Here is a 17,543-nt window from a genome sequence, read left to right as displayed (position 1 = left end):
GTCGATTTCCACCCATACTGGGCTGGACATTCGTTCAACTTTTCAATCTGGTGTAGAGAATAAAGTGTATCAGCTCATTGAATACTTGAAGCTCATCTATAAATCACTCCGTCTCAATCGTTTTCGCCGGCCACTCACCCCGGAATTCTTCGCTGCTGCCGGCTCAATAGAAGACCGGCCACGTGCCTTGTCCTTTTCGGCCAATGAGAAGCTCCCGGCTGCCCGAGGTGATTACTACTGCGCAATATCTGATTGGCTGCCTCGGCCCCGGTCCTCCCCGTCGGCAAGTGAGGGAAGATTATGTCAGCCAACTCTTCCTGTTCTTCTGAGAACCGACGATCCAAAAGTGCAGCTCGTGAATACTACCACCGGCTTCCGACCTCGTCTTGCCTGCTCTCCCCTCCTCCTCCCGCTACAGCTGCCTTGGTGCTGTTGGTCGTGCTCATCTAATAGCCTTCTCTCAGAGTCATATAAAATAGTGTCTTTTTTTCTTTTGATCCGCCCACAATGAGCTCCCTGAGCTTGCGGAGCCTAGCTCCCGCTTCGAAGGTTGGTTACCCGAGGGTCTTTCGACGACCCTTTATTCTATACGGTCGCCGTGCTGACTCGCATATTGCGCAGATTTCCCGTGCTTTGAGGGACCAGAGACGTCTTTTCTCCTCGACAAGGGCAGCAGGTACGCATTGAATCCCGCGAGGTTGACCTCCCCCGCTGTTCACTAACTCCGTTCTTCCAGCCCGCATATTCGCCAACGGTCCTTTGCGCGCTAAGGAGGCTACTGGTTACATTTCCTCGAAGTATCCTGTTATTGTAAGTGACTGTCGCATTAGCATGGCAACGAGCTGGGCTAATTGACGGTAGGACCACGAATACGATGCTGTTGTTGTCGGTGCTGGTGGTGCCGGTCTGCGTGCGGCCTTCGGTCTGGCGGAAGCCGGGTTCAACACTGCCTGTGTCTCGAAGCTCTTCCCTACAAGATCTCACACTGTTGCCGCTCAGGGTGGTATCAATGCTGCTTTGGGAAAGTATGTCAATGAAATGATGGAGTTGTATATTGGATGATTGCGCTAATCTCGATGTGCAGCATGCACCCCGACGACTGGAGATGGCACATGTACGATACCGTGAAGGGTTCCGATTGGCTTGGTGACCAGGACGCCATCCACTACATGACCAGAGAGGCTCCCGCTAGTGTTCGTGAGCTCGAGGGTTACGGATGCCCCTTCTCCCGTACCGAGGATGGCCTTATCTACCAGCGTGCGTTCGGTGGTCAGTCCAAGGAATTCGGCAAAGGTGGACAGGCCTACCGTTGCTGCGCCGTCGCTGATCGTACCGGTCACGCTCTTCTCCACACACTCTACGGACAGTCTCTGCGCCACAACACTAACTACTTCATCGAGTACTTCGCTCTGGATCTGCTGATGGAGGATGGTGAGTGCCGCGGTATCATCGCCTACAACCAGGAGGACGGTACCCTGCACCGCTTCAAGGCCCACCACACTGTTTTGGCCACTGGTGGATACGGACGTGCCTACTTCAGCTGCACATCTGCCCACACTTGCACTGGTGACGGTATGGCCATGGTCGCCCGTGCTGGTCTGCCCAACCAGGATCTTGAGTTCGTTCAGTTCCACCCAACTGGTATCTATGGTGCTGGTTGCCTGATCACCGAGGGTGCTCGTGGTGAGGGTGGTTATCTGCTCAACTCCGAGGGTGAGCGTTTCATGGAGCGTTATGCCCCCACCGCCAAGGACCTGGCTTCCCGTGACGTCGTCTCTCGTTCCATGACCCTCGAAATCCGTGAGGGCCGTGGTGTTGGTCCCGAGAAGGACCACATCTACCTGCAGCTGAGCCACCTGCCCGCCGAGCTTCTGCACGAGCGACTGCCCGGTATCTCCGAGACCGCCTCCATCTTCGCCGGTGTCGACGTCACCAAGCAGCCCATCCCCGTCCTGCCCACGGTCCACTACAACATGGGTGGTATCCCCACCAAGTACACTGGTGAGGTCTTGACTGTGGATGAGCAGGGTAACGACAAGGTTGTCCCCGGTCTGTACGCCTGTGGTGAGGCCGCCTGTGTCTCCGTCCACGGTGCCAACCGTCTGGGTGCCAACTCTCTCCTCGATCTCGTCGTCTTCGGCCGTGCCGTTTCTCACCGTGTCCGTGACATCGCTACCCCTGGCAAGGCCCACCGTGAGCTGAGCCCCGACGCTGGTGCCGAGTCCATCAAGGACCTCGACTTCGTCCGCAACGCCGATGGCCCCAAGTCGACTCACGAGATCCGTAACGCCATGCAGAAGACCATGCAGACTGATGTCAGCGTCTTCCGTACCCAAGAGAGTTTGGATGAGGGTGTTCAGAAGATCACTGCCATCGACAAGATGTTCGACCAAGTCGGTACCAAGGACCGCAGCATGATCTGGAACTCTGACCTTGTCGAGACTCTGGAACTTCGTAACCTGCTCACTTGCGCGTATGTATCCTTTCAGCTCCTGAATTTTCAGGTTAGATGCTAACAAGATGTCCTCTAGTACTCAAACCGCTGTTGCCGCCGCCAACCGCAAGGAGTCTCGTGGTGCCCACGCCCGTGAGGACTACCCCGAGCGTGATGATGAGAACTGGATGAAGCACACTCTCACCTGGCAGAAGAAGCCTCACAGTGAGATCGACCTCAGCTACCGCGCTGTCGAGCACAAGACCCTCGACGAGAACGAGTGCAAGAGCGTGCCTCCCTTCAAGCGTGTCTACTAGATACATTCCTCTACACTTGATGTGAAGTGTAATCTCGGCATTCATATGTCTTCAATGAGGCTGGATTTGCCACAGGATCCGGGTCAACCTCAACATAGGAACCACAGGCTTTTCGACCCATCAGCCCTTAATTTCGTTGCTGAGCTGTGGAGGATGGATTGATAAAAGAGCGTCATGAAAATTCTGCATTTCCCTGTGTTATATCTGTATATCCATGTTTTCCCTTTCAGGCGATGAGTTAGGTGTACTCACGTTATTTGTTTTCATAGCAGTTTCTCATCTACAATTGGAGTTTCTTTTGCGTCAGGATAGGGCTATCCAATCCAGTTTAGAATTCTTCAATATAACCGCTATACGGGAGTCTGGAAGCTAGTCTCTTAATTTTGCTGCCATGGTAAGTGACCTCGAGATTTCTTTGGCTTCGACTCTGGTACAAGATGGCCTAATCCGGTAGTGCAGTGTCTTCCCGGCCTTTTCTTTGTTTGCCAGTCCCTCATCTTAAGACAAAGAAAGAACTCCAGTGGCCCGTCGAGTGACTACGATTAGATACTGATCGTCAAAAAAAAAAAACATCAGCAAGTCAATCAGTTTTTATCCTTTCAACGGGCTTGGATTCAGGGATATCTAGCAGCTCAATCCTCACTAATGATGCAGAGCGCTGATCCTTCGAGTCCTAGACGAATGCCACTATTGCATCCATAGCTTTCTCTTCCCTTTTTTCGACTCCGACAGTGAAGAATGAGACGTCACCTGTCCTCCACTACGAACCCTGACTCCATAATCTCTGTGGTGGCTGTATCGGCTTGATAGGGTTGAATGGTTGTGCACCGAGTACCTCGCCCCGACTCAATATTTTCGGCAGACAAAGAACTCGAGTCATTAAGTCTTTGCCAATTCGTATGGCTCATTCGTTTTGGCGTGGAATTGTTTCAGAACGACTTGCATAGCCGTGCTTTCCCAGGAAAAGAAACAATGCTCATTGCACCTCATACTTTCTTTTAGCTTTCTTGGGCTCTAAACGACCACATGGCGCTCGACTCCATGGTAACCACTGTTGCCAGTGACCTCTGAAGATCTCGCTCTTCATGCGTTTGTTGCTATCTTCACTTCGTTTTAAATCATTAATTCTATCTTCTGGTAGTCCAACTGCTGCGTATAGTGACTTAGTTGACGTCTGTCGTCTAAGAGATGACTCTCCATCTCGCCCTCGCCCGTCAAGCCAACACTTGCACCGGCAGCAAGCAATGGTATGTTTGCTCCAAGGGCAACTTCCGTGGCTGTTGCTCAGTCGATCCGTGCAATACGGGTGTATGCCCGGATCAAGAAGAGCAGACTACATCGTCGACGTCGACTACTTCAACCACCTCGAAAACGGCCTCGACTACAACGGCGACCTCGCCAACGACAGCTATCACCACTGCACCGTCTACAAGCTCGCAGGGAGACATCCCAGGGATCATTCCGACTCGGACTACGACTCAGGCTGTTGCGCCGGCGACAGATACTGATGCTGCGGATGCGAATCCTGGCCATGACCACGGCGCATTGATTGGGGGTGTTGTGGGAGGTGTACTGTCTTTGATACTGCTAGCCGGGCTGTTATTCCTGGTCTATCGGTCTCGCAAGAAACGTGGTAAACGGTTCGTTTTGCTGCGCTGGCGTGTCCCTCGCGAGAGCCCTGAGAAAGCGTCGACGGTTGCAAGCGGTAGGGGGATTGCGTCAGGGAACGAGGGACGATTACTTGATGGTGAGAACAGCCCCCTATATGAGTTTTACTCAAGTCCCAAACCTGACGTGCTTCATGCTTAGTACCAAACAGCAACATACCATCCCACGCAGTCGTCAACCAAGCCCTAACGGTCCCCGGCTCAGACCGAACTTCCGCAACCTCGAACACCATAAGCCAACCGTCTTACGCGAACATAAACACAAGTAAAGTCTCAGCAACGGCTCAGACAACCCACCATAGCTCCGTATCCTCGATACCACCAGCATCATCCACACCAAGCCACCCCTCCCCCGATGTCAACCTCAACCTCAGCACAAACACAAGCACAAGCCCAGCACCACCCCCAGACAGAGCAGACACCACCCCCGAACTCTTCGACACAGGCTTCTACCGCCAACGCGCCGAGCTAGCAGCCTACTCCCAAAGCGAACTAATCAACATCCCTCCCGAGCGCCGGCAGATGCAGGTGCCCCCCGCGCAGCATACCAATTCCGAGATAGACCAGCCAGCTCAGCCGCAGCTGCCGTCCATCATCACGTCGGACGGGGTGATCCTGGGCGCGAACTTTGATTATAGGGTTCCGGGGGATGACCCGTATCCCGGTTCTGGGGAGGGGATCGGTCATGTGCTTAGTTTTATGCAGTTTGAGGAGGGAGGGGGGTTAGAGCGGAGGGAGGAGTGGAGGAAGAGTTTTGAGAGTGGGACCGGGGTGTGAGTTTACGTATGTTTGGTGCTGTTGGGGGGTGGTTGGGGGGCTGTTCTGTCCTGCCTCGGTGATTGTATACCATAGTTCTAGTGTTGGTTGCTTTGATGTATTTGATTGATCTCGTGTATTTCTTTTTATACTGTTGGTGGTAAATGTTATATAGATTAATTGTTGACTGGGAGCGAAAACCGAAATATATTCTATATACTACTAAAACATATAACCCGAAAGACCTAGCTTTTCATTCCCGAAGACACAATATTGCAAAAGATCATATTCTTACAGCAAACCCCTGAGAACGGCGGTTTGCTCCAGCACGGCACGGCGGCTGGTACCGCCGACTGCATCCTTCAATTCAACGGCACGCTCGTAGTCCAGGCAAGCCTGGACATCTTCGTCGAAGCGTGCATCAACCGTCTTCAACTGCTCGAGCGATAGCGTGTCCATGGGGACGTTGTTCTTCTCGGCCAGGGCGACGACCCGACCGGAGATGTGGTGGCCCTCGCGGAAGGGGACGCCCCTGCGGACGAGGTAATCGGCGATTTCGGTGGCCAGCATCTCGGGCGCCAGGGCGGCGGTCATCTTCTCCGGGAGGACGGTGAGGGTTGATAGGACACCGGTGGCGATCTGGATGCTGTCGCTGACGGTCTTGATGTGGTCCAGCAGGGGCTCGACGCTCTCCTGCAGGTCCTTGTTGTAGGTGGTGGGGAGACCCTTGATGGTCATCATCAGGCCGGCCATGTGGCCGAAGGCACGACCGGCCTTGCCACGCAGAAGCTCCAGGCTGTCTGTTCTCGTTAGTTTGAGGTCAAGAAATGACAGTAAACAAAAACAACTCACCTGCATTCTTCTTCTGAGGCATCAACGACGAGCCGGTCGAGTACGCGTCAGACAACCGGACGAAACCAAACTCCAGACTGCTGTAGATGATCAGATCCTCGGCCCAGCGAGAGATCTTGAGCATGAACGAGCTCCCCCACTGCATGGTCTCCATGGCAAAGTCGCGGTCGGCCACCGCGTTCATCGAGTTGTACAGCAGACCCTCGAAGCCCAGCTCCGCGGCCATTGCCTCCCGATCGATCTGGAAGGGGTTTCCAGCCAGAGCTCCGGTGCCCAGGGGGCTGCGGTTGACACGCCGGGTGACCTCCCGCAGACGCTGCAGCTCACTAGCGAAGGCCGTGGCATGCGACAGCAGCCAGTGGCTCCACCGGACAGGTTGGGCCTTCTGCAAGTGGGTGTAACCGGGCATGATGAAATCCAGCTCGTTCTCGGCGCGCGCGATGGACACCTTGATGAGGTCACATAGGACGGCGTCCAGCTTGCGCAGCTCATCCCGCAGCCACAGGCGCATGTCGGTTGCAATCTGCTCGTTGCGGGACCGGCCGGTGTGCAGCTTTCCTCCGATCTCCTTGCCGATGATCTCGGAGAGTCGGCGCTCGTTGGCTGTGTGGATGTCTTCGTCGTTCTCCTTGACGACGAAGGTGTTGGTGCTCCATTCCTCAGCGATCTGCTTGAACCCGCGCTCGATTTCAGAGAACTCGTGCTGGGTCAGGATGCCGCTCTTGGTGTTGGCTCGGGCGAAGGCAATGGAGCCGGCAATATCCTGCTTCCAGAATATACGATCGTAGGGAAGGGATTGGTTGTACTGAACCATTAGGGGGTCGAGGCCCTCTAGGAGTCAAAGATAAGTAGGTTAGTTGTATTCGGAGGAATTGACACTGCGGTGGGGGTACTCACGGGTGAATCGACCACCCCAGAGCATGTTCTCTGCGACAGCCTTGGGAGCACTCATTGTGGAAGCTGTAAAACGAAGGAATTGATGAATTGAAGAGGAAAATGGTGCGAGAAGGAGGTGATGGACGAGGTCAGAGTCCAAATAATTATTCGGTGATTCACACGGGGAGCGACATCGGCGCTAACCGGATGGGGCCGACTCCTATCAACAATGAGTCACAACTTACTCTAATTCGACTCAATGCTCTAGCCATAGCGTTGATTTCCTACTCATGCGCTTGATAAATTTTGATATTCTGGTAATATGAGCTCTCATGTTGCCATACGAGCGTTGCAGTGGTCCGCCGTCGAAGTACGGTTGGAGACGAGTTCAACCGCCATGCTAATTAATCAATCTCCATCAATTGACTGACGCAGCAAAGATTATCGTCTGAGGCTGCAAGGTTACTGTCACATTGACAGATATGATATGATACGCAATATATATGTGATGCGGATGTTCTGACAACACAGTACAGGTCGACGACGGATACTATTCACGGTGATAGCAAGCAGAGCCAAAAGCTAGAGGAGATCTTGAATCAGACACAGCAGTCAAATGACACAACAACTGGAATGATACAAAACACATCTATGATGGTACATGGTCAAACTGCCACTGCTGTCGCAAAATAAATCGCCTGAAGTTGTGCGAGAGGACTCCTGTATACAGCTCTCAGGACCAATCAGGTAGCCCGAGCATCGGAGACAGAAACTGAATTCATAGACTAGATCAGATCTCGACTACTTCTGCCGCTGGAGAAGCGCAACAACATCAGGACACGGTAAATGAGCTTGTCAAGCTCTGGTTCGCTAAAGCTACTTGCTCGAGGAAGACACGATGGCAAGAAACTGATCTACCACGCATTGGATAGTTGCATTGACCAAGTTTTCTCCCGGCTAGGAGGGATCCCAGCCCGATGCACGCAAGCCATAGAAGAATCTGATGGTGAGCATACAGAATGGGGAGAAATTCAAGGCCTTTAGCCGTGCTTGAATAATCAAATGTCTCACGACCTGCCTCTTATTCTTATTCCACTACTTGTGATGTGAAAGATTGCTGGAATCCCAGAGAATCCCTTACCAGTGCAACTAACTAAAGTACTGCAGAGTACAGGAGCACAGCGACAGATGTCAACAGTTTGTAAACAGGGGATGTAAGGTTAGCTCCTCATATGAATTAGCCACAGCGTGCCCCTATAGAGTCTTTTTCTCATCATAATGCGGTGTATCTACCCCTTGCTTGTGGCGGCAACTCTGATATCCTTCGAAGGAAATGAATCAAACAGATCTCCAGCCAACGGTTCCAATCTTTTTGTCCACATGGATATGCAATGTACATACTGGCTTTGCATCAAGCAGAGGTGGACGGATGGGAAGTAGTGACAGTCAAAGAACGAGAGACGAGGTCCTTCAGCTTACATGTTTGCTACCTAGCAAAGACCACTATTTAGCAAACAAATGTATATTCCTGACAGAGCCTGGCAGCATGTATTGATTTAGCGCATGCGTGCTTGATTCTCTGTCATGGTTGAAGCTATGCAATCCGGCAGAAGGCTCAGCGAGCTCTGCCTCATACGGATATATGTATGTGATATTCTCCCAGACAAGCCACCTCCTCACTGAATCTGCCCCAGACACAGCTATCCTTCTCTTGAAGTATGATATATCTATTCCACTCTATATTCCGCCATTTTAGAGGGTATACTTTGTGCCTTCCTCTTCTTCTCTTCGTGCTTAGAATTTGATTCCAATGCTCCCATAGTCTCCTGCCCGGGCCCTATAATATACACCTCAACCTCATTTTGTACAAAGTAATGATACCCCCTGCCCGGCCTAGCGGCGTCTGACGACTCTGTTGGTGGGCTAGTCCTTCACAGCATGCATTTATTGGGCACCGGATTAGCTTGCAATTTGACTGGACTCACTGGGGTAAAACACAGCCTTGCTGCTAGCCTCGTGGAGCTGATTGCCCCTCCTCCACGCAAATCACCTGCAATAGAATGTACTGATAACGTCCACTGCATATAAAGGAGAGACAGCAAGCGTTGTATGTTGTTATGCTATATCCTCAGTGACTCATGAGAATGGCCCCCCGAATACTATCACACAGTGACTACACGGTGGCATGGATCTGCGCTCTGCCGCTGGAAACACCAGCGGCGAAAGTCATGTTAGATGAGGTTCATGCTTCTCTGTCCCAACCAGAAACCGGTCACAATGTCTACACTCTCGGAAACGTTGGCGGCCACAAATGTGGTGGTGGTCTGCTTACCAGTTAGTGTATACAGAACGGTATCTGGTTCGACTGTGGTGTCACACATGGTTTCTACCTACCGAAACGTCCGATTTGGATTGATGGTCGGCATTGGAGGCGGAGTGCCCAGCAAAAGAGCTGATATTTGCCTTGATGTTGTGGTTAGCAAGCCAACTGCTACCTCAGGCGGCGTTATCCAGTATGACTACGGCAAAACACTCAATGGAGGACATTTTCAGCGCACTGGATCCCTCAACAAATCTCTCTAATCTTGTTAAAGGGGGTTGGCTGAATTGGAGCGCGACTATATGACCGGAAAGAACCTAGTCAGCAAAATCAGAGGTGGTGCACTGCAGAAATGTTGGTGAGAGCCATGGTATGGTTAATCATGAATCATATCCGTGGATTTAACTATGGTTGAACCTAGATTATAACCATGAATCCAATTGCCTGGATCATCATCGATTTCAACCATTAGCGAATAGTGGCCGAATCTATGAGGTCATCCGATATTCGAATGGCCTAGGCTAGAAGGAATCCCCTATAAATACACCCTTGAAATCACCCTATAGCTAGTTAAAAAAAAAAAAAAGGTCAATTAAGTGATGAAGACGTTAAGCTAAGGCATCCTTAGCTATTCTATTCTTCCGTTATCCTTGATCCAAGGCAATTCTTTATACCTAGGTCTACCCTAGGGATCTATTTTATTGATCATTCATTGATCAATATCCTTTCATACCCATATACTACGTCTATACCTAGCAGACTATTCTATCGACTAACCATTAATCGATATCCTGAGCCTATAAGAAGCTATATTTAATATGGCATCTATTGATGAGATCGGCTTACCAAAGCTACGAGGCTCAGATAACTATATAACCTGGTCTATCAGGACTAAGGCTATCCTTGAAGAGGAAGATCTATCCTCTACTATAGAGGAAGATGCCTCAGGCAAAAAGAATGATAAAGCATTAGCTATTATACAACTATTATGTGAAGATGGACCCCTTCTTCATATAAAAGATACAGATAAGGCTAATGTGGCCTGGATAAGGCTTCAAGATCTCTATAATCCTAAGCGATTTACTACTGAATACCTTACCTTAAAGGATTTCTTTAATACCACATTGGATGATTTCCAATCGATGGAAGAATATCTTAATAAGGTTAAGGCATTAGTAGATGACCTAAAAGAAAAAGATATCATTCTGCCTGACCACTTTATAATAGCCTGGGTGCTGAATAGTCTAGGCAATGAATATGAAGGGTTTATATCTAATATAACCCAGGCCCTAAGCAATGACCCTGAAGCCTATACTATTGAATCCCTATTTTCTAGCCTTGCAGGTGAGGCAAGAGGAAGGGGAAATAGTTATAATAATAATAGCCATAGGCTATTATACACTAAGGCTAAGGGTAAATCCTGTAAAAGACCTTCCTTAGGCAGATACTGCCAATATTGCAAGCTTACTAGTCATGATACTAGTAGCTGCTATTTCTTATTCCCTAATAAGGCACCTAAAGGGTGGAAGGAGGGAAATAAGAATAAGATGAATCAAAAGGATATGAAGGTTCAGAAGAATCAAAAGAATCAGAAAGGACTAAAGGATAAGGATGCCCTAGCAGCAGTCCTATCAAGTCTAGATTCTGATGTCTTAAATGATTCCTCAAATATGGAAGTGACGAAGAGCCAGAAACAAGTGCTAGGGCAAGAGCACCTTGACACTCTGCTTAACATGGCCAACTTGGCATCCATATACTGGAACCAGGGACGATGGAAGGAAGCAGAGGAGTTGCAGGTGCAGGTAATAGAGATGCACAAAAAGCTGCTAGGACCGGAGCATCCACACACACTGCTTAGCATGGCCAACTTAGCATCAATGTACTGGAACCAAGGACGACAAAAGGAAGCTGAGGAGCTGCAGGTCCAGGTAACAGAGATGCACAAAAGGCTGCTAGGACCGGAGCATCCACACACTCTGACCAGCATGGGCAACTTGGCTCTCTTCTGGAAATCCCAAGGGAAGACTCAAGCTGCATCGGCTCTCCTAGAACAATGTCTTGCACTCGAGAAGAAAGTCCTGGGTCCAGGCCATCCAAATACCTTGATCTCTTCTCGCATTCTCGGGGAGTGGAGAAAAGAGGACGGCCCCTTATCAAATGATCACCCGCTACAACCTGCTCAGCCTGAAAGTGATCACATCCCGAGGCGACCCGGTGTGGCGGTCACTGCGCCAGATAATGAAGAGCATACCGAACGTACGGGAAGGCACTAAAAGTGACTAGGATTAGTAACCCCTGCAAGACGACTCCTTGAAAAGCGGTCTTTCATGGCTTCCAGAAGCATTTCACCTGCGCCGCGAACTTATGACTGGGAAGACGTGGATTGAGTAAGGCGGATCTTACATGTTGCGTGGAGGGACGTGTCCTTTTCATGTATAATCATGGAAAATCGTGCCCAGGGTGGAAAGAGAAGATAGTTTCGATAATTCCTCACTTGAAATCAACAAAAGGACAACGTCAGAGGCGCCATTTTGAAAGCTTGCCGAGTATTGTTGGATATTTTTTCTTCCATGTTTGTGCATCTGTGCGTCTGGGAGCTGGCGAAAAGTATTAACTGTTGTATACTAGTCAAGGCTACACCTGTGAAGACACCACAGCTGATCCCTACATCGTTTTCCTCTATACAGACGAGTCCTCCAATTGAAGCAAGACAGCACATGTCTTTTCTGCATCAGAGCTGCCTTATAGGAGATCACCACCGAAGTATAGTGTCCTGAAAGTTTGATGGATGTGAAGACAAGAAGTGTCTGAGCAGGATGATGACGGAAAGCCATGAACACTGCGTCAAGTGATCACCTCAATATCTCGAAGTTGTCCGCATCCTACCACGCTGTCTGACAACGGTGGCATTAGTACGCCATCGTAGGCCCTTTGTTTCTGCTCTATTGCTTTGCTCATACGGCGTTCCAGCGTTCCAGCAATTTAGAGAAATTGTCAGCCATTCTGTGCTAGTTATGATTGATGTTTCAAAATAACGTACACTAGTAAAGTTCGGAATCAAATGATGGCGTTCGGAACTTCGGATTCGTCATCTGATTGATCAATCTGCCATCTTCGATATATTTCGATGATATGGAAGGTTTATCGAGAGAGTGTTTACCATCCAAATCCGGTTTGCGCGGGTTGAACGGAGTATATCATCGCTTCACTTGGGAACCCGCAAACTGCACCGTCGCATTGACGCCTCGTTTCTATTGCAGGCCCTCCTTGGAATCTGTTCCCCTGGCCTAGCTTGATATGCATCGACATGATGTCTTGTACTACAGGTATCTCAGGTGTCGCAATCTCAATGATCTATACGGACAGAGACCGTGTCGGAAGCCTGACTGACTGGCCTCTTACTCTTTCTCGGACGCTGGCTCGGACGCTGACGATGGCAACCATTTCGATTCGCATGAGTGGTTTGCTCGAATGGGACTTGATGGTTCATTCATCGCACCAGACTCTGACTCGGATGATGACTTTATGTACTACAACAACCGCCCCATCTCCGTCCCCGAGGAGTTCGAGGAAAGGGAAAAGCGCAGAGAGGGCTACGTCGTGGATTAAGGGCTGGGTGCGGAATGGGTGGCGGACGAGTAGTGGGACTCCGGCCAAGAATAAGGATCTGTGGAAGTGCTTGTTGGGATGGTGTGAGGATGCGGCTACGACTCGGGCGAAGACGAAGCTTGAGTTCTGGCGGATCCCGCGCGGGTGGAATGCCAAAGCAGATGGATGGGCTAAACTTGCTGCTGATAAGGATGTGAAGCCGACGACCTTTATGAAGTCGACGGGTTATCTGATTTAGGATTGCTTCTCTACCGTTGCCCTAATATGAAACAGGACCATCGTCCAAGTATTGTCTGTAAAAGGACAGCATAGCTGGAAGTCATCTGCTTCTGCATGATTCTATCAGCTCTGCAACTCGACCACCGTCCACGTATTCGTCCATCCAACCTCTCCTCCCAGTTTCTCCAGAACCCGCCGACTGGCCCCGTTCGTCGCAAGCACATTCGCATGAACCCACACCTCACCTTCTTCGCCAACCTCCCGCCAGATCCCTCCTTCCGCCATCCCACGTTGCATCAGCCCGCGCGAAAGCGCTTCAGCGATTCCCTTGCCGCGATGCTCTAGCTCAACAAACAATGTCGCCAAACTCCCGTCAAGGCCGAGAAAGACCCACGCGATGGGTGTCTCCTCCCCCTCTCCAGGGCGATCAACATACACAGCCACTCCCGGGATCCTGGACAGTGTCTCGTCCGAACGGGGCAGATGCGTCCGGCTACGCACCAGCGCATAGTGGTGTGGGAGGACTCCCATTCGCCCTTGACGGTCCTGGAACCGATACCCGGGTGGTAGTCCTGTATCTAGCTTTCTAGATGGTGAGTGCGAGTGCACAGTCCGAAACAGGTACTTGACATATGGGGGATTATCGTAGCGGTGGATCCGGATACCTGGTACCGTCTCCGGGTCCGTGTAAATCCCCGACTGCTTCAGCAAGGCCATGAGGCCAGTATGCAGGTTTCCAATGAGAAATGCCTGTGGCGGTGGGGCGGGATCTGGCCCGGTGCGTTGGGAGGGCCAGGATCTACGCTTGGGGCAGTAAGAGAGGCCAGGTACCCCGGCAACAACGCTGACTTGGTATACGAGAGCAAGGCCAATAGTTGTGCGCGAGCCAGCGCTAGAGTTTCGGGGGGACCGTGGAGAGTGGAGATGACAGCAGGATCCTTGTCATCATCATCAACAGACTCCCGCTCGAGACTCGAATAGAGGGTCATCTGCGTCTCTCGCCCACGTGGAAGATCCACATACGCAGCCAGCCATGGTCCAGAGGGAGGCTCGACCCCTGGAAACGTCGTCAGCAGTCTGGCCGTCTTTGACGGGAATGCCAGGTTGTGCTGCAGACGCCGGAGGAGAGGAATCGAATGAGGCAGCTGGGATTTGAGCAGGGGGAGTAGTGCCCGGGGATCATCCTGGACGGTGATCTTATTAAACCCCGAAGAAAGCCTTTGTTCGCCGACTGTCATCGTCAATTGATTTGAAAACAGTGCGGGGAATTCATGAATTCACTGGCACCCGAAAGGCTGAAAACCAACCGCTTACAAGGTAGTTACAGAGTACGCTATTGAGTCATCGCTAATGAATCACTAGTTAACTAACTAACTAGTTAGTTAGTTAGTCTATCCCCTGACTAACAGCTGTCGCGAAGCTTGGCTCCCGCCCTAAAGATATAGTCGCACAGTATTTGTCATTCTGATTACCAGGATAGGCGTGTTGGCTGCACATCACGATGCCCAACTGTGGCGGTGCAGTGCAATTGCAGTAGATCTGACAGGTCATTCTCTTTTCATTTTCACTTTTCATTTTTCACTACTTACTATTTAGATACCCTGAATAGGGATTATTATTGGAGGCTGAGCTGACTGTAGTCCTGCTTGGCTTGCTTACTGGAATTGTGTACCCTGTTAATGCCAATAGTTCGCACGGTGCCCTGTTTAGCGTCCTTGTCAATGTCATTTCCATGTTGTCTTGGATTTAGGAAAAGGGGGATGCGGATTCGTGATTATTTTCCGAGCTCACAGTTCTCTCCTGTGTTTGGACGTTTGTAGGATGGGCTGAGATGAGGTGTAGATAATATCATTGTAATTGTAATTGTAATTGTACTCCTCTGACTACAGCGGAATACGAAAGAGGGTATAGAACGATAGACAGTAGCTGTACTCTGTACGCTCGGCGTGGATATGGATATCGATAACAAAAGAAATATGTAGACTAGCGAGTGACAAAAGAAAAGGAATATCATGAATCATAACTCATGAGCATCACCCCCCTACCACTACCCTACCAAGGCCTCCTAGGCCCCAACATCCAATCCTCCATCGCCAACCACTCGCTCCACCTTGCATCCGCAACCCTTAGCTCTTCCTCCGTCGGCTCACGCAGCGGACTCAGAAACGGCACCTGCTGATCAGGCAGAACATCATACGCGCTCTTCGTCGACGCCCACCCGCCGCTCTTCGCCGCGAACAGATAATTCAGCCGCTCCTGCTGCCGGATCGCGCCCACGCCCGCTACCCAGTCCTCCCCGAAGAACAGGCGCAGGTTCGCAGGCGTATCCTGGCCCGTGGCGATCAGGCGGCGGATGTAGACTCTGGCGGAGACGGAGGCTGCGTCCGCGCTCTCGCCTGGTAGTCTGATATTCAGAAAGCAGGCCACGGCCTGCACGGCGGGGCTGTGCTGGCTCTCTGCTAGGAAGAAGCGCATGCAGGACAGGTACCGCTGGTGCCAGTCATTCAGGTCCAGGGTGGAGAAGTCAGGGTGAGCGTCTGTGACAGTCTCTGGCTCAATCTCTGGCTCCGGGGCGTGGCCCGGGGCATGGCCCGGAGCGAGGGCAGCCCATGCTGATGGAGACGGGGATGGACACTCGGTTACTGAGATGGCGGAGAGGTTCGCGCGGCTGCCGGAGGTGCATTCAGTCTCCATGTCCATTGACTCTGGGAGGATCTCAGAAGGTGTTGTCTCAGAGTGGGGTGCTGGGGGCGGGGGTAATCCATGGGATAGAGACAAAGGCAAGCAGAGGCTGAGGGGACTTACTTGCGGGGTGAGCTTGCTCGTCCGTATAGGGAGAACTTGGCCAGTAGTCTCTGGCGGAAGCCTGAACGTGCAGTGTCATGTTTGATATGGGACATGAATGATGAGTAACCAAAGTTCAGGTTTGGTTTCATCTGTTGAGTAGCTTAGTCTCGAAGTAAAACAAGTGTGACGAAAGCGAGCGAGGAGGGCATCTTATAGATCTCACGGCCCCATCCCGAGATACGAAACGAGACGGGCATGCCGAACCAGGCATGGAACGGGAAAATGAAAGAAGCTTCATTCGGTCTCGGCAGATAGTTTGTGTGCACGGGTCTGGCAAGTGGAGTTTACTATGTCGAGTAAAAGATCACTGATCTGACGAAGGTGAATGCTTTTTTCGAGCAGACTAGTAGGCTGTCTATCGATCAAGGGATCAAGCCACATCTGCACCAGCCACATCGATCAAGTCGCTGTTGAGCCACCTCTTGCTTTGGCGGCCCTAGAACGTGGCTTGACCAATAGTATTGAGTCTCATAGACCGTAGGTGTGTGGCTGTGCACTGCTTTGTCATGCAATGGTGGATATTGCAGCCCAATAATCTGCAAGTCCGGACATGAGCGAACGACGTATCCCTCTCTGCTGATCCCGAGTACCTGGACGGGCATATCACACTAGAGTAAATGATTTGGAAGACTCAGGCACTAACCCTCTATCCTTGTAGATCCTCGAGTCTACTGAACGCTGCTTTGGCTTATCATGATCACTATTGATTTAGGGCCTGGTCCGATCCATACCCCAGTGGATAACGCCACACCCTGTTGGATAACAACACCCCTGGCTCAGTCGTAAACAGTCAATATGTCACATGATCTTCGCAGTCCACATCTGTAGGTTCGGGGTCTACCACGTAATATGGACAGCAACTAATGATTAAATAGAGTATCAGTTAGTTTCTAATGCTATACTATCATTCTACAGCTAAACGAACCGATAACAATCTAATAGACCATTGCGGGCGCCGCTGAAGGGAGGGGCCGAGGGAGGCCCCTCCCTGGTCTCGCACTTGGCGGGGACTTTATTAGATAGGCTAGATCTAGATGACATATACTGATCATTAATAGTGTTAGATTGGTAGATTGTATTATTTAGGAATGTGTGCATTGATCTTATTCAGTCTGATTTATGTTAGAGTTCGATTTACATATCATGTGACTATAAACACCCTGTTAAGGATCAGGGGTGTGGCGTTACCCACCGGGGTGTGGCGTCCTTGATTATTATTTAATCTAACAGTAATAGTCAGGGATCCCTCCTCAAACAATGTGACAGATCTGTTGTAAATTCATCGGGTACACGCGGTCTAGTCGGGCTTCCATCTGGACAATAGGGCAGCAGGGAAAGATTCTTCAAACACACATGGTGGTCAGCGTGGACCAACAGTAAGGCTCAGGTGATACTACAAGGTAACAGGAATGCGGCTAACACGAGATGGAGACGTAACATGAGACTCAGGAATTGTATTTGTACAACGCAGCAACGTCGAACGTGGTCTGGCTGTGACGACTCTGATACTCTGGGGGTGTACGGACCATGCAAGGGGCACTCACTGGTGCAGAACTGAAGTTGTAATGGAAGACGACGTCAATCTTTCTAGGAGGGTAGGTACTATATCCAGAGTAATTGTAATTGGGATCAATAGAGAGGTAATG

General features: G+C 50.7%; 8 protein-coding genes across 8 annotated transcripts; 5 read left to right on the top strand and 3 right to left on the bottom strand.

Annotated features, from left to right (window-relative positions):
- Positions 1-507: 507 nt before the first annotated feature.
- On the top strand, positions 508-3,124 carry P174DRAFT_393307 (succinate dehydrogenase [ubiquinone] flavoprotein subunit; the record flags this gene model as incomplete). Its single annotated transcript, XM_024823589.1, has 6 exons — positions 508-549; positions 622-676; positions 737-810; positions 862-1,025; positions 1,085-2,473; positions 2,532-3,124. The coding sequence occupies 6 exons, from the start codon at positions 508-510 to the stop codon at positions 2,749-2,751; spliced, it is 1,944 nt and encodes a 647-aa protein (XP_024680407.1). The 3' UTR covers positions 2,752-3,124.
- Positions 3,125-3,939: 815 nt separating this feature from the next.
- Positions 3,940-5,195, top strand: P174DRAFT_393305 (uncharacterized protein; the record flags this gene model as incomplete). The annotated part of the gene is made up of 2 exons (XM_024823588.1): positions 3,940-4,498; positions 4,561-5,195. 2 exons carry the CDS (start codon positions 3,940-3,942, stop codon positions 5,193-5,195), a joined length of 1,194 nt encoding a protein of 397 aa, XP_024680406.1.
- A 135-nt stretch (positions 5,196-5,330) lies between these two features.
- Positions 5,331-7,040, bottom strand: P174DRAFT_410600 (argininosuccinate lyase ARG4). The gene is made up of 3 exons (XM_024824244.1): positions 6,924-7,040; positions 6,027-6,857; positions 5,331-5,974 (listed from the first exon to the last, which is right to left on the bottom strand). The coding sequence occupies exons 1-3, from the start codon at positions 6,976-6,978 to the stop codon at positions 5,466-5,468; spliced, it is 1,395 nt and encodes a 464-aa protein (XP_024680405.1). The 5' UTR covers positions 6,979-7,040; the 3' UTR covers positions 5,331-5,465.
- A 2,139-nt stretch (positions 7,041-9,179) lies between these two features.
- P174DRAFT_433232 (uncharacterized protein) lies at positions 9,180-9,485 on the top strand (the record flags this gene model as incomplete). The annotated part of the gene is made up of 1 exon (XM_024825797.1): positions 9,180-9,485. One exon carries the CDS (start codon positions 9,180-9,182, stop codon positions 9,483-9,485), a length of 306 nt encoding a protein of 101 aa, XP_024680404.1.
- A 1,407-nt stretch (positions 9,486-10,892) lies between these two features.
- Positions 10,893-11,495, top strand: P174DRAFT_373742 (uncharacterized protein; the record flags this gene model as incomplete). The annotated part of the gene is made up of 1 exon (XM_024822525.1): positions 10,893-11,495. The coding sequence occupies one exon, from the start codon at positions 10,893-10,895 to the stop codon at positions 11,493-11,495; it is 603 nt and encodes a 200-aa protein (XP_024680403.1).
- A 1,037-nt stretch (positions 11,496-12,532) lies between these two features.
- On the top strand, positions 12,533-13,069 carry P174DRAFT_422953 (uncharacterized protein; the record flags this gene model as incomplete). The annotated part of the gene is made up of 1 exon (XM_024825094.1): positions 12,533-13,069. The coding sequence occupies one exon, from the start codon at positions 12,533-12,535 to the stop codon at positions 13,067-13,069; it is 537 nt and encodes a 178-aa protein (XP_024680402.1).
- On the bottom strand, positions 13,056-14,338 carry P174DRAFT_443792 (GNAT family N-acetyltransferase). Its single transcript, XM_024827916.1, has 2 exons — positions 13,854-14,338; positions 13,056-13,800 (listed from the first exon to the last, which is right to left on the bottom strand). The coding sequence occupies exons 1-2, from the start codon at positions 14,286-14,288 to the stop codon at positions 13,174-13,176; spliced, it is 1,062 nt and encodes a 353-aa protein (XP_024680401.1). The 5' UTR covers positions 14,289-14,338; the 3' UTR covers positions 13,056-13,173.
- Positions 14,339-14,888: 550 nt separating this feature from the next.
- On the bottom strand, positions 14,889-16,207 carry P174DRAFT_514216 (uncharacterized protein). The gene is made up of 2 exons (XM_024832066.1): positions 15,856-16,207; positions 14,889-15,755 (listed from the first exon to the last, which is right to left on the bottom strand). The coding sequence occupies exons 1-2, from the start codon at positions 15,932-15,934 to the stop codon at positions 15,103-15,105; spliced, it is 732 nt and encodes a 243-aa protein (XP_024680400.1). The 5' UTR covers positions 15,935-16,207; the 3' UTR covers positions 14,889-15,102.
- Between the last annotated feature and the right edge of the window lie 1,336 nt (positions 16,208-17,543).

This window comes from Aspergillus novofumigatus (assembly GCF_002847465.1).
Source record: "Aspergillus novofumigatus IBT 16806 chromosome Unknown P174scaffold_6, whole genome shotgun sequence".
In the NCBI taxonomy this organism is placed as follows: domain Eukaryota; kingdom Fungi; phylum Ascomycota; class Eurotiomycetes; order Eurotiales; family Aspergillaceae; genus Aspergillus; species Aspergillus novofumigatus.
Note: the sequence above shows the minus strand (reverse complement) of the source record. Positions and strands in the feature narration are given on the sequence as shown.